At 44.5% G+C, this 16,367-nt stretch overlaps 1 protein-coding gene across 5 annotated transcripts in view; it reads right to left on the bottom strand.

The window, feature by feature from the left end:
* Positions 1 to 910: 910 nt before the first annotated feature.
* The window catches only part of LOC138521808 (E3 ubiquitin-protein ligase TRIM39-like), a 915,506-nt gene continuing 900,049 nt past the window's right edge, over positions 911 to 16,367 (bottom strand). For all 5 annotated transcript variants that reach the window (XM_069634922.1, XM_069634923.1, XM_069634920.1 and 2 more), the window contains one exon: positions 911 to 1,322. In XM_069634922.1, the coding sequence (XP_069491023.1) occupies positions 1,213 to 1,322 (110 nt within the window). In that variant the 3' untranslated portion in view covers positions 911 to 1,212. The remainder of the gene's footprint in view (positions 1,323 to 16,367) is intronic.

The following is a 16,367-nucleotide window of genomic DNA, read 5'->3' as shown; positions in this document are numbered from 1 at the left end:
CCATTTCAAGAGAGCGAGAGAGAAGGAGGGAGCGCGAGACAGAGGCACAGTCTCAGAGAGAAACACAGAGATAAGGACATACAGAGTGGAAAAGAGGCAAGAACATAAAGACACACAAACAGACTGAAACACATGTAGACAGACACAGAGGGACGGCACATGGCACTGGGGCAGTTTGGTAACGAGAGAATGTCTTGCCATCAGAAGCTCAAGGGTCACATGGGAAGTGTCTTGTTTGTTTTATTCCATGGTAACATGATTCATTACATACACTGCCCGGGTGATACTATTATCAGGTAAACTTGAGAAAGTGCTACAGAAGCAGATGTGAGGAGGCAGGTGATGAGTGCCAGTGTGTACCCTGTGAGAGATCAAGTAAAACTGAGCAATGTGTGAGTACCATCTCACCAGAAATAGTGAGAAAGGAGCAGAGTGGAGCTAAACCTTAATCAGCTTTAAAATTCCAGGGAAAACCATGCTTTTGATAAGAAACCAAGCGAAATTATGTCTGTATCCAGGGTAGAGGAGTGCGGATCTGTAGGGACTAGAAAGTGAATACACACCCAAAACACCTCCCTCCTACACCCATTTACCCCGGGAAGTGGTGGGAAAAGATAACAAGTGCCCTGTCTTTAGAAAAGGCTTCAGCTGAAATTGTAAACAGGTTAAACCATCCAGACAGAATTCTGCTCCTAACCCTTCTCTACTGGCTTCACAAATCAAAAAGGGGGTAGAAAAGAGAAATTTCCCATGTAGAAATAACATCACAACTCAAATGTAACTTATGCAACATTAAGATGGTTGTGTAATAACAACAATACTCATTGTATCATCAGGCTCAGAAAGGTGCTGGTCCTTTTAAACTTTGCTTCTTTTAACTCTATACAAGACAAAGGATGAAACCATGTGATCGCTGATCAATCAAAAGAATATTTATTTATTGGCTCTTTATTGGTTTGTTGGTAAACATCTAAAATAGGAAAGCAGGACAATTTTAATAATTTTTTACTAATCGTATATACCAAGATAGATGAATAGTTAGAAGAGGCTGAATTTGTCATCTCCAGCTTCTTTCACACTGCTCAGCAGACCTCTAGCTCTCAATTATTGTAATCTTTTATTCATTTCACCCAAAAAATCTCTATGAAACGGAAAGTCAAGTTCCCCTAAAGAGCGAACATGTGAAGGAAATGTCTTGGAAAATCGGTTTGATCAGGACGCCATGCTTTCTCTTTGATGGAGAACCTCCTCTCGTGCAATGGTAATCCATGTTCTCCCGGGATGGAGGCCAAGTGTTCTCCTCACGGACGCCTTGTTCTCTGCTGAGGAATATTAAAGACAAAATGCACCCATTTTAGGATCAGTGAAGCGGTGGAAGGAACACATCTTTATACTGGATTGCCTACTGTTAGAATATTTCCATTCTAGTTATGCATGTTAAGAAGTGCATTACCTTAAATATATGTTTCTTGTGAATGAGGGCAATGTGAGGGGTCAGAAATGTGAGGCGGACGACTTTGTGAAGGTTTTTCAAAATATGCCATTTTATTAACTCAAAAGGTTGGATAAATGCCTCACTATCCCTACCCTGACAAAAGGTTTCTGTCCCTCACACTTCAACATTCACAACTTAACAAAGCAATATATGGCAGTTCAATAATAACCAATGGAATAGTTCAATCCAGATCACAATCCATGCTTCTCCTTCCAATCTGAGTGAATTCCCCTTCCCCAGATTTATGCAGGATTCCGTTTAAAAGTTCCAAACAAAAGTTCATGGAATCCTGTCTCCTCACAAAGTTCCAGCTCAAGTCTCGTTGTTCCACTTTGATAGTAAAAGTTGCAAGGAGTGCTCAACAAAGTTCCCTCCTTCTGTTTGTAGCCAAGACCTTTAAACAACGTCTTATCATCCTAGAATAATTCCTTGCTTCATTGGTTATAATATTTCAGCCACAATACACAAAACCACTTGGTTGACCATGTTAAACACTTATGCAGCAGTTCCCACAACTCTTGTTTCAATGTTAACTTGTCAGGATGCTTCTGTTTTAATTCACCAAAACACTAGTGATTCTTCAACTGCTTCAATATTGTTAACCACACCACAGTATTTATTTATTTGCAATTCTTATATAGCGCCACTTGCCCATGGGCCTCAAAGCGCTTCAAAGGCTTCCACGTGGTCCACTCACCTGCCAGACTTATCATGACAATGTTTTCTCTACTGGTGTACTCTCCTGGCAGCACAGATTAAAGTAGTACGACACACTCTGACCTGGTGTACTCTCCTGCCAGGCCAGAACAAACAACTACTTTTCGCTACTTCAGTGGTAAAGGTTAAACAGGTTAGTAATGTCTTTTGCTTCACAATTTCAAATATGTGAAATGCTTTAAGGGCACCAAGAACCAAACTGGTGCTGTTTATTACACCTCTGTATCTGCCATACACTCTCTGCAGGTTATGCTCTTCTCCCTCTGAATATTCTCTTTCAGAAGGGCAGCAGGCCTGCCATTCTTGTTTCTCCCGTTTTCTGTCAACAACTTCTGATAAAGATTCTGTTCCACTTTCACACTTCTTTGGCTTTGGCAATGTGAGCTTAAATCATTCTACCTCGGGGCCCCTTTTCTAGAGGGACAACAGTCTTTATCATTGCTCATATTTTAAACAGTTTCAGAGCACGCCCAGCTCCTAAAGCAACGCGGAACTCCTCCACCACCTCTGTTCTTCTGACAATGGGAAAAGCAGCGTAATGGTATGCCTTCCACTGCATGACCTCTGTAGCTACAAACTCTAGCTTCTGAAACCAGCTCTGGATCGGTATCACAATTACACGCTGCAGAGGTCCCGCATCTCAGCTCAAGTCTGCCCTTTGCTTCTGCTGCCACGTGTAGGATACAAAACTACTCCACCCGTCTCCTTCTCCTTCTCTAATGGCCTGAACCTGAGGGGGCTTTTATGCCTCCCAGCCCTCCTCAGGTGTGGGTCATTCCCCCCGATTGACTGCAATCTGCAGTCTTGTGCCTCTGCAGTCCTCTTCCTTGTCCCAGTATTCTGGGAATTATGGGACTTGAAGTCCCCAATGTCAAATTTGGTTTTGGTTACAGTTTCTGCTTTACAATAGGCCATCAAAAGATTGGGGTCCTGTGGAAAATTATACAAGGGTGTTTCCCACTCCTCCTGACCTGCACTCCCCCATATGATCCTTGTGCAGAACACCCCAGGGTCTGGATCAGAAAGAGTCTGCCTTTTCCTGGCCACATGAGAAGGGTCCCAGGCCAGGTTTTCTGGATGAATCATCTCCGATTCATCATACTAATCAGTCCTCTAATACTTTGCTTATGCGTACTATGCAATTGTGTTCCAACCCACTGTGCTGCAAATGCATTTCCTGCAACATCAGTACATCCATCCTAGATTTTATAGGATACATCGATAATCACATCTCATTGGCCATCTGGATAACAGAGATGATGTCCAGAGCCATCCTGGAAATGAGTTACATACAGAATTCCAGGACACGTATTCAATAAATCAACATGTGGACAATTCTTGCAAGCTACTTCCGCTAACTATTCTGCACGATAAACTGTTTGGTTTTTTAATATGAGATGAAGTCCCCATTTTTGAATGGGGACTTCATCTCATAATCTATCAAGATATTGACGTAAAAGGTGGCAGAGAATATCACGTGACCCCCCTTTAGCCTATCTGGAATAGAGCTTGCCTGCTCCAGTGTAGTGGCTCAGACATTGAAATTGCCACAGGAAAGTTTCATTTCATGAGTGTCACGGAAGTGCGTACAGTGGAATGACGGAAAGAGAAAGAGGGAAGTGGATTGAAATGACGAAGAATATTAAGGCAAATAGCGTTACTTGTAGCATGAGATGCAATGAGCAGATTCACATGAGAATGGGGTGTACACTCTGTGCTTATGCTACATGGGGGAGTTCTATAGTCTGACATTACAGAATCACAGACATGACTATGACCAAATTAAGAATGATTGCAAGTTTTGATGTATCAAGAAAACATATTAATGATGTACTTTAAGCCACCTGAGGCCGGCCCATGGGACCCAAGCGTGTACCTGTAGTGGTATGATATATTATGGCCACCATTAAGGAGTTATTTTCTTTTTTTATTACATTTTGTGGGCTAAAATGAATGGATCATCAAATCAAAGATAACAAATGAACAGCTCAGTTAATAGACAGGACATCCCGTATATAACCTTGTACCCCAGATCTGATTTTTGGGATGGTGCACATGTGTGTCAGCCATTGCTGAATTGGCATGACATACACATGTGCAGGCTTTACAGGTCTATGTGCGCCGCATCAGAGATACAAAAGCCCATATTTTTCCGTTAGACCTGTGAATCAGCCAACATTGAGTAGATTCACAAAAACCGCTCTAAATAGCCCCACACACAGCAGACAAGACTATATTAAAAAAGCAATGTAACCCTTTGAGCGCCTTTAGGACCCATGTATGAGCAATAAGAACAAGTTACTTACCAACTGTAACGTTCTTTCGACTGGATGTTCCTCCCACGTATTCCTCATCTTGTGATATTCGTTATCGCCAGCTTCGCTGCTTTGGAAAAATAAATTCGGCAGAGGGCGCTGTGCTCGAGGTCTTGGCGTTGATTGTCCCTCGACGGGCTCCTACTGTGTCGATGTCACTGTTGGTATAAATAGCTTGAGCCGCTCCCGTTGGCTTCAGTTCTGAAACGTAAACTGTACTGCGGGGTAGGTTGGGAGGGTCGATGAGGAATACGTGGGAGGAACATCCAGTTGAAAGAACGTTACAGTTGGCAAGTAACTTGTTCTTCGAATGGATTGTGTCCTCCTACATATACCTCATCTTGTGATAGACTCCCATAGCAGTGGTCAATTTGGAGGTGGGAGTACTAGTTATTGTTTTCATGGACGGAATGAAGTACCGCCCTTGCAAATAAACCCTCATTGGTGGAGGAGGCATCTAAGCAGTAATACTTGATGAAGGTATGCATTGATGCCCATGTTGCAGCCGAGTAAATATCTTTTGCAGGGACTCCTCTTCAAAGCCGCAGAAGTAGCCATTCCCCTAGTGGAATGGGCACGTAGCCCATCCGGTGGGTCTTTTCCTGCTAATCTGTAGCATTCCAATAAAGCTAGAATGATCGAGCAGGATATAGTTTGTTTTGTCACCGCAAACCCCAATTTACGACCTGTATAACCCACAAAGAGTTGGTTATCTTGAGGTAATTTTGACATTCTTGAAATGTAAAAACTGAGGGCCCTTTTGGGGTCCAGTCTATGCAGCCACTCCTCTTTTTTACCCAAATGAGGAGGATAGAATGTTGGTAAAATGATTTTTTGTGACAAATGAAGTCAGAAACTACTTTCGATAAGAAAGATGGTTTAACCTTATCCTTTTAAAATGTGGTATATGGAGGTTTACATGAGAGAGCCTGTAGTTCACTAACCCTGCGGGCTGATGTTAATGCTACAAGAAGGACAGTTTTTAGTGTTGGAAGCCTCAATGGACAGGAGTGCAGAGGCTCAAAAGGTATACAAGTTAGAAATGTAAGAACTATGTTTAAATCCCAAGTTGGGACATGAAACGGTACTGGTGGATATACATTGGTACGTCCTCTCAGGAACTGAATGACTCATGGAATTTTGAAGTAAGGAACGTCTTCCGAGGAACGCTTGAAAATGGACAGCGCAGCAAGATATCCTTTAGTTGCTCCGATCTGGAGCCCCAGATTGGCTAGATGCAATAGGAAAGAAAGCACCATTGGGGTGCCACATTGAAAAGGGTCCACATCCTTATCTTTGCACCAGTTACTGAATTTGTTCCAACGGCATCGATACAAGGATTTTGTTGCTGGCCTTCTGGTCGAAAGCAAAATTTCCATTACGTCGTCCGAAGGTCCCAATCCCTGTATCTCAAACTCTCATAAACCATGCGTGAAGGTTGAGTGTCTTGACCTCTGGATGGAGAACCCGACCTTCCCCTTGCGAGAGAAGATCCTCTCTTTGCGGAAGACATATTGGAGGGCAGATGGACATGTCCAGAAGGTCCGGGTACCACGTCCTCCTGGCCCAATCCGGAGCAATTAGAATCATGGTTTTCCTGAACTTTCTCAACCTCCTGATTACTTGAGGAATCACGGGGACTGGAGGAAACGTGTACAGTAGGGGGAAATCTCAGTCCACCACGAACGCGTCTCCTAGAGCTCCTCTCGGGGGAAATTCCCTTGAGCAATGCTGTTAGCACTTCCGGTTTACCTCGGTCGCGAACAGATCCACGTGAGGGTTACCCCAAAGGGTGAAGATCTCCAGAAGGACTTCCTGAGCTAACTCCCACTCGTGGGAGACTGTGATCTGCCTGCTCAGAGCGTCTGCCGCTGTGTTCTGCTCTCCGGCTAGGTGAACTGCTGATAGAGAGATTCCTTCCAGTATTGCCGAGAACCAGAGCTCCATTGCTTCTCTGCACAGTGGTAGTGATCCTACGCCTCCTCTTTTGTTGAGGTAGTACATGGCCAGTGTGTTGTCCGTCATTATCAGGACATCCTTTCCTTGTACAGAGGGCAGGAAGGCCTTCAGCGCTAGTCTGATTGCCCTCAGCTCCCAACAGGTTGATGTGTAGTTTGGACTCCGATGGAGACCAACGACCGCCGATTGTCAGATCGTTGGTATGAGCTCCCCACCCCGTGAGTGAGGCGTCCGTTACTACTGTTATCTCCAGCCATGGTTGCCAAAAAGATTCCCCTTTGAGGATGTTGTCGTTGCAAGCCCACCATAGTAGATCCTGAGCAACTGCACTCGGGACTTGCAGAAGATCCGACATACTCCCCAAGAACTGGGACCACTGAGTCCTGAGGGCCCATTGAAGGGATCTCATTCTCAATCTGGCCTCTGGCACCAGAAAAATGCAGGATGCCATGAGGCTGAGCAACCTCAGAAAATCGAAGGCCGGCAGATGCTGGGCTTTCTGGAATTTTGTTACCATCGGCAGACTGTGGAGAGCTCTTATCTCGGGAGACGAGGCTTTGCCCAAGGAAGTGTCCAAGACTGCTCCGATAAACTGGAGTTTTTGGGATGGTATCATGTGGGACTTCTTTTTTTTTTTTTTTTTTTGATGATTTAGTTTCGTCTCAAAACTTTTTCATCTTGTGATTCGTGCGGAATACGTGAATAGAAGAGGGGTCAGAGTTGCAGTCTATATTTCTAGGATATCTTTTTTTCCTCCGTTAATCTCAAGTATACTGTGAAGGTATAGGACAACTGTGAAGATGTATTTGTTATTTTGTCCACTGAGAATCGCAGCCCATCTCTCGTCTGTTGTCATTTGCTGCGAGGCCATGTCAAAGTAGGCTCCAAACTGCTTGCGGTGGTTGGCAAGGAAGGGGCATTCCATGATCAAGTGAAATATGGTTTCTGGTATCGTGGTGATTTCACAGAATCGACAGTGGTTCTGATTTTTCGGAATTTGTCTAATGGATGCTAAGTACTCATTGGTTGGTAAAATGTTCAGGCGAATTTTTAAAAAGATCGATCTGATATTTGGATCAGGAAATGACAGGATGTATGGCTGTGGTTCATGTAGTTTTCTGTTGTCCTTGCTGCATCGCAAAGTTCGTTTGTATGTATTTTTCTTTTCGATGGTTTTGATCCAATCATTTTGTAGCATTTTGGTTTTAGCGTGTTGAGGACGTTTCATTAGAAGTTCTTCAGATATGTTTTCTTGTTCCATTTCATTGGTTATTGATTTTTTCCAAGTTTGTAGTACTGTATTTTGTAGAGCAGTTGGGTTAGTTTTCAGAATTTGGGTTGCCGGGGTCTTGTCATCCGACAATATTTTCCGATATATATCTAATCTTTTCCATCGTACCATGGAACCGATGGATTGGGTAGCTACTTCGTATCGAATTCTCGCCATGGGATACGATTGAGGGAGAGTTAAGATCCTACGCCAGAATATTGCTTCAAATTTCACCCAATCTACCTGATCTGCGTTCATCATTGTTTCCGTTCCATAGGTTATGATGGGAAAATATTTTTGTCTGTAGAACTTGATGATGGGCTTAAATGAGAATTTTCCATATTTTCTGTGTAGAATGGAGCCCTGTCGTGCAAGTGATTGAGCCTTTTGTTCTAGGTTGTCTAGCCATTCTCTTTCTGTCTTTGATTGATTGATCATGATGCCAAGATATTTAAACGTTGTGACATTTTCCAAACGTATTCCATTGATGCTGAAGTCCAGTGTTTTTTTTGCTTTTGGTTTGGGTTTTGTTAGAGCCATGGTTTTTGTTTTTGTGCTGTTAATTGTTAGGTCGTTTTGTTTCATGTAGGCACTTAGTGCTGTAAGAGAAATTTGAAGACCAAATTGTGTTTTATCAAGCAAGACGATGTCATCTGCATAGGACATAATGGGAACCGGTATTGAGTTTATTTTCGGAGGGTTTATTTGAGTGTTGGAGAGGTATTGATCGATGTCTGATGTAAACAGGTTGTATAAGGTCGCTGCAAGGGGACATCCTTGTTTTAGGCCATTCACTGTGTTGATAGGGTCCGTTGTCAGACCTTGTTTTGTAAGTCTGATTTTTATTGAAGTGTTTGAATAAAGTTGTATAATCGGTTCTAGAATATTCGCAGGGCAGTTCCATTTGCTCAATTTAGCCCAAAGCTTTTGGCGAGGTATTGCATCAAAGGCCATCTTTAAGTCAATGAAGGCGGTATAGATCGTGGACTTATTGTTTATTGCTTCGTGTTTAATTACGTGCAATAAAAGAAGATTGATGTTAGTTCCAACGTTACGTGTGAAGCCTGTTTGTCGCGGTGATAGTCGTCCAGTGGAGATGGCCCATTCAGTGAGTTGCCTCAAGAGTGCTGTTGCAAATATTTTTCCGAGTGGGTCAAGCAAGGCAATCGGACGAAAGTTCTGAGGAAGGTCACGTGGTCCTTGTTTATGAATCGGCACTATGGTGGCTGTTCTCCATGTAGTTGGAATTCGGTTGTGTGTGTTTATAATTTTCAAGATCTGTATCATGAATTCAGCCCATGCCTCAGGATTTAATTTGAGGGCAGCATTGGACAGACCATCAGGACCCGGGGCTCTTGAGGGGTTAAGATTTTGAATCATGAGTAGTATCTCTTTGTACGTGGTGTCTACAGTCCAGTGTATTTTGGGTTTGAGGTTGAAGTTTTCTTGAGGTTGTTGTACGTGTGCTGCATACATGGATGAGAAGTGGGTAATCCATGTTTGTTCTGGTACGTTAGCTACGAGCTTGTGTTGTTTTTGCTGGTTATCGTTCAATAGGTTCCACAATTCTCTTGTGTTGTTTGTCTTGTAGGTTTCCATTATTGTTTCGGCATCTGTCTGGAGGAGGATTGCTTGTTGTGATTTCCTCCAGTTGTTGTATTGAAGTTTCAGTTTTCTACTCTTTGTCATGTTTTCTAATGTTTTGTTTTTCTTGAGTTGACGTATCTGTTTAGCTAGCTCCTTTTTTCTTTGTGCTATTTCTCCGTTGTAGGAATGTGGGTGAGTTCTTTGTGGACGATTTTTTGATGTTTGATGGAATGGGAGCAGAATCCATTCATAATTCAACTTTTCAAGATCTGGTTTTGTTGAAGCTTGTAGTTTCATCGGCAGGAGTGTTAGCACTGATTGTGGTATTCGTAGCCTTGATGATGTACCGGTAAGTTCGAGCGGAATAACTTTTGCGTTTTCTTGGCTGATGCTGTGTGAGGTGACAGTTATCTTGTTGTGATCACTGTGGTCAGAGGTTAGTGTTAAAGCTGTCTTGACTGATTCATGGAGGTTTTGGGAGAGAAATATATAGTCAATTATTGCTGTTGAGTGACCTCTGTTCCATGTTGGGACAAAGGGGGTAGAGTTATCTTTTGCATGATTTAGAAGAGTAAGGTTTCGCGTTCTGATTTCGTTCATCCATGTCGCTGCTTTGCCTGTCAATTGTTCGAGTGGGCGCGGGGTTCCATTTGGTGTGATTAGGTTGATATTGAGATCTCCGCACAGTATAAGTTCAAGACATTGATGGGTCATTACTAGATTGTCTATTGTTGTGAATACGCCATCAATGAATGCGACAGGTGAAATGGCTGCAGGATTCCAGTACAAGTTCAAGATGGCGATTGTTGTTTCGCCGTCTCCGTTTTTTCGTTGTTGTTGCATTTGTGTTGTTATTATCAGCAGTTGAATCCAGGGATTTATATTTTCGTTGCGCACTACTTTCCAATGCGTGGTGATTTTAATTAGAGTGAGTAGGCCTGATGCTGGTCTTCCTTGTTGTTTTTTTATAGCGGGATTTAGGAACGTGAGGTAGCCGTCGCATGCTGGTGTTTCAGTGATCCAAGTCTCTTGTAAACAGATGATGAGATAGTTCTCAAGGTCAGGTAAAGGTTGAGTGAACAGATGTTGGTTTCCTCTTGTGTTCCATGAACAGAGTGACCATGATATATTCTTATTGTTTAGTTGCTATGATTGCAATTGAAGGAGAAGCCCAGATTGTGAAGGAATCTTCAGATTCAGCCCGAATGGCAGAACTCGAAACTGAAACGGCAAACCTCAGGTATTTTCTGTGCTTGGGATGGATTGGCACATGAAAATAAGCATCCTGAAGGTCCAATGATACCAACCAGTCTTGGAGTTGGAGAGCCTGAAGGATCTGAGAAAGGGTTACCATCTTGAACTTGTCCTTCCTGAGGAACTTGTTCAAGTTTCTTAAGCCCAAGATGGGTCTCAATCCTCCGTCCTCCTTTGGGATGAGAAAATAAGGGGAGTAGCAACCCTTGTTCCTCTCCGCCACAGGTACATGTTCTATCGCACCTTTCTCTAGCAGGGTTAAAATGTCCTGCAAAAGGAGCGAGTCTGGAATTTTGGTCGAGTTGGCTCCCGGTAGATGATCGTGAGGCCTTTTTAGGAAGGGAAGGCAGTAACCTTGAGCTACTGTTTCCAGTGCCCAAGCATCTGAAGTAATGTCTCACCATTCTTTCAGATGCTGAGAGATTCTGCCTCCCACTGGTGTTTTGTATGATAAGGCCTCACAGTGATTTGTAGGGGGCTGCAGGAGCGGCTGAGGGTAAAGATGCCGTTCCTGAAGATGGCTTTGTAGTCTTTCCTCGTCCACCATGAGCGACATTTCTTTTGCCCCTTTGAAAAGCCTGTCCTCTTCCTCTACCAAAAGAAGAGTAGTACTGAAAAGGACGACCTCTCCAGGAAGATGAGCCCGAATAGGGTTTCTGAGGTTGTCGCATGGAGGCACTAAGGGATTTAGCTGCCGCTTTTGAGGTCTGTAGTTTTTCTAGGCTATCATCAGCCTTACTACCAAACAGCCTTGAGTCATCAAAAGGCATGTTGAGAAGCCTGGCCTGCACATCTGGTGCAAAACCCGACTTTCTCAACCAAGCAAATCTGCGTAGCACTGTGCTTGATGCCATGGATCTGATAATACTTTCAGCAGTATCCAGTCCAGACTGGAGACATTACCCCATTGCCTCATTCCAGTCTGACAATATTCAGGAAGCCTTCCCTTTCCTTGCCTTCTGGAATATGTTCAGCCGCCGCCGAAAAGCATTTCCACAGGGTATGTGTGAACCTGGCTAGGGTACAGGTGACATTGTTTGACTTTAAGGCCATGCTACCCGAAGTAAAAACTTTACGGGCCCAAGCATCAACCTTCTTATCCTCTCTATCCGGAGGTATGGTTGGATATGCAGTTTGTCTCGAAGTAGTTGCAGCCTGAATAACCAGACTTTCTGGAGTGGGATGTCTATTCAGATACTCGGGATCAGAAGTAGAAGTTCTATACTTCTTAGGAAAATTGCTGTTTACCGCAGCAATGTTGTCAGGGGTCTCCCAGTTCTTTTCCACTGTTCTCTGAAGCGCCCTATGGAAGGGGAGAACTGGATCCTTCTGGGGCCCCGAACAATTATGTCCGTCATATCGTCCTGTTCAAAAGTAGGTGAGGCTCTACCCCGGCCCATATATTCTACCACTCTGTTCATTAAACTCCTGTACCCTGAATCTGCATGTTCTGCAGGGTCAGGTCTTGCAAACTCTAATTCAGGTGACGTGTCAATGCCACTAGCAGAATGCAGACTCTCGCACAGGTCTCTCATTTTTAGATTCTGGGTCTATAAGTTCTTCTGGAACTTGTCTAGTGCCATATTGCACTCCAAAAGGAGAGATTGCCTCATCCGCAGAGCCAGTAGTAAGACAGACTTAAAAAAGTCTGATTTTGGTAAAGGCGTAAATCTCCTCTCTCCCTCCTGAGTTTTCGTCGAAGGAATGGAAGGATTCTTCGAAGGTGTCGAAGGAATCTTCGACAACCCCGATGAGGTCTTCGACAAAGGCGTCAAAGACGTTTTAGGCTTCGATATCGAAGCTGTCGGCGCTGATGGCGTTGACGAAGTTGCGGATGTTTTCGACAACTTCTGTTTTTTATGAGGTGTCGGTGAAACACTCGACTCTCGAGGATTCCTCGACGACTTGTCGACTCGAGTTTTACGGGTTTCACCCATACTACTGGGTCTTACCGCAGTAGTTCCCGACTTCCCTGTGTCGTCCAATGGAGCAACCAGGGTCTGACACTTTTGGGGTTTGAGGGGGTCTAGGCCGCATTCTCAAAGACCTCCATCATCTTTCTTCTAAAGTCCTCCCATTTTCTTGGGGAATCCGATTTAGTAGGGCATCAAACCAATTTGTTCGATGTATCGGATGATGATGAAGGCGATCTATGACTCCTTTTAACTTTTTTAGAAGATTAAGATCGCCTCGATCTACTACGAGATCGGGATCTCAGAGTGTTTTTTGTGACGTTCCGATTCTTTTGAATCAGACGATTTTTTATGTCTTTTGACGAGGCCTTCGAAGTGGCCTTCGAAGCCCCCCCCCCCCACCGCTAGTTTACCTTTCTTCTCACGGAGGGCCTTCTCTGTCATCGACTGACAGGAGCCACAGTCGCTGGTTCGATGATCTGAACCCAGGCACCAAAGACAGATGCGGTGAGGATCGGTGATTGACACCAGTCTTGGGTGTAGAAGCAGTAGATGATGATGATGACATTTTCTGACAGAAAATCTCGAAGCGCGCTGTTCTCGATAGCGAAGCAACTGGAAAAACGGAACTGAAGCCAACGGGCGCGGCTCACGCTATTTATACCAACAGTGACGTCGACATGGTACGGAGCCCGTCGAGGGACAATCAACGCCACGACCTCGAGCACAGCGCCCTCTGGCGAATTTCTTTTTCAGAAGCAGCGTAGCTGGCGATAACGAATATCACAAGATGAGGAATGCGTGGGAGGACACAATCCATTCGAAAAGAGGGGTCTGGGTTTGCGACAAGACCATGACAAATATTATATACCTGTAATAGTCTTTCTGATGCTTGGATCTGCTTAGATTCACACGCTTTGATAGGGCCGCATCTAGTGGCAGGTGCAGCAGTAGGTGTGGAGTATTGCATGGCTTGTTTTTGAAATTCAAAAAGGGACATCGACGGGTTTGCAATATTATCCCTAGTGTGACGTGTACTGCACCCATTGTTCTTCAGGTCAACAGATTTAATGCAACAAAACCCCTGAAATTCAGCAATCGCATTTCGAGCAAGTCCACCTTAACTATGCACCCCCTCTTGCGCACTGGCCATTACCTCGGGTTAAAGCAGTGGCCACTGTACATTGCAACAATAGGTTTCTTTGGGGCCCACTACATCTCATCAGTGAAGTCATGTATGAAGTAATTATTGATGTGACCAGTGATGTCCTTGTGGTCATATGCTGCACAACAGGTGGCGCATAGTTAAGGTGGACTTGCTTGAAATGCAATTGCTGAATTTCAGGGGATTTGCTGCGTTAAATCTGATTACTTTAACTCTCTCTTAACCAAGGTTTTTGTTCACTGAATTTCAAGAGTTTTGTTATAGTATGGATCCTTCGAGGCCCACCAGGCCAAGGCCATGGCCAATGTATATGTTGCACCACTAGATTCCTTTGGGGCCCACTAGCTATGTTGCACCAACAGGTTTCTTAAAGGGGCCAACTATCCATGGCCTTTGGTCATGGCCAGTGGCCACAGCCCTTGGCCATGGCCACTGTACATGTGGCATCTGTAGGTTTCTTTGAGGTCCAATAGGCATGGCCTTTGGCAACAGCCATTGTACATGTTGCACCAATATGTTTCTTTGGGGCCCACGAGACTTGTCATTTGGCCATGGGCAATGGCACAGAGACACATTACTCCCTGCCTAGTAGATGTGATCACTGTAGGTATAAAATGTTTCTTTTAAAAAAACTCTTTCGATTCCCCCGATATTACCCCGATAATGCCAACGAACTACACATGTGGCGGCAATGAACTACCCATGCCGTGGTATTCCCCTTGTATTACTGCGATAATGCGAAAATGCTTGAAAAACAAAAACTGTTCCCTGCCCTAACAGGCACTCAGCAAGTGCCACATTCTTTCCAATGCCCCCCCCCCCACACCTACTCCCTTCAATTGCTTTTCCCCTCCCTAGGCCTCTCCTGTTACCCCATATCTCTTTTTGTTTCGTGTGATGCAGTTTCATTCCCGATTGCGTCTTCCGTTGTAGCCGCATAATCTCACGGAATTCCCCCGGTATTACCCTGATAATGCGAAAATGTCTGAACTGTAACAGGCTCTCCAGACCATCCCCAAATCCCCAACTTCACATGATGTCCTCTTTCCCCCTCTCCACATCCAGCTTGGTGCAATTTCATCCCTTTTCCTGCTCCAAATAGCTTTTTTTGCACATTTTGTTTTCACATTCACCTGGTATTACCACGGTAATCGCTTGTATCGAGCAAAAAAAAATAAACAATTTGACTTTTAATTTCTGAAAAGCCTCTCTGCTGCAAAGCACCATTGGATATTTGGCTATATTTTTGGGAGAAGTGGCACCATCTTCCCCATCAAATATTTTAAAACCTACTGGACAAAAAAACGAAAATGAACAGAAGTGGACTAAAAGAACAAGTTACCTACCAAATCTGGTAAAGTTCTTTCGATGGGATGTTCCTCCGACGTATTCCACATCTATGACAGGTAATGTCCACAGCTGTGCTGCTTCGGAAATTTTTTGGCAGAGGGCGTCCTGCGTCAATGGCGTCGAGCCGATGTCCCTCGAGGGCCTCCGTTGAGGGCTGATGTCACCGGATGTTATATATAGGACGCACGACGCCCGTAGCCTCAGTTGTAGTTTTTTCCCAGAACGTGTGGCACCAATCTCCTGCCAGTATGACTGCAGACAGCCTTGCGGAAACGTAAGCTGCAATTGCATAGGAAATTCTCCAGGGAGGCAGGTTGGGAGGGCGATGTGGAATACGGAGGAGGAACATCCCATCGAAAGAACGTTACCAGATTTGGTAAGTAACTTGTTCTTCTAAGGGATTGGGTCCTCCGACGTATTCCACATCTATGACAGACTCCCAAAGCAGTACCAGACTATGGAGGTGGGAAAAGAATTTAGAATACCCAACCAAATGGCGGAATACAGAACCGCCTTACCAAAGGCCAGATCCTGACCGTGGATTGAATCCAGGGCGTAATGTTTGACAAAAGTATGTAGAGAAGCCCATGTGGCTGCTACACAAATATTCTGAATAGGAACCCCCATCTGGATGGGCAGTGGAGGTAGCCGCGCCCCTAGTCGAGTGAGCCCGTAATCCTACCGGAGGGTCCTTACCCGACAAACGGAATTACTTTGTAATGGTGAGCATAATCCACCTGGTCAAGGTCTGTTTGGTAACAGCCTGGCCCAAACGGTGTCAAGCATAACCAATAAAGAGCTGATCGTCCACTCTGACCCGGGACATCAGTGAAATATAAAAGCTCAGAGCTCACCTAGGATCCAACCTGTGGAGCCTCTCCTCTTCCTTGCCAGGATGTGGAGGAGGATAAAACACCAGAAGAACTATCTTCTGGCTTAAATGAAATTCAGACACGACCTTTGGCAGAAAAGAAGGCCGCACCCCAAGGACAACCCTGTCCTTATGGAAAACAGTAAAGGGTGGCTTGGCTGAAAGTGCCTGCAACTCACTCACTCTGCGAGTGGAAGTAACCGCAACTAAAAACACTGTCTTGAAAGACAACAGTCTTAAAGGACAAGAGTGCAAGGGCTCAAAGGGAGCACCCATCAGAAACTTCAAAACCAAATTCAAATCCCAAACCGGCAGCTGGAAAGGGGACAGCGGACACACATTAGTCAGTCCTGCGAAATCAAAAGGTATCTTAAAGTAAGAACGCTCTTCAGACGAGCACTTAAATATGGACAGCGCCGCCAGGTAACCCTTAATGGTACCCACTTGAAGGCCCTTGTGGGCTAAAGAAAG

Source organism: Ambystoma mexicanum, chromosome 13 (assembly GCF_040938575.1).
Source record: "Ambystoma mexicanum isolate Mex_15411 chromosome 13, UKY_AmexF1_1, whole genome shotgun sequence".
Taxonomy (NCBI): Eukaryota; Metazoa; Chordata; class Amphibia; order Caudata; family Ambystomatidae; genus Ambystoma; species Ambystoma mexicanum.
This window is presented reverse-complemented; position numbering and strand designations above follow the sequence as displayed.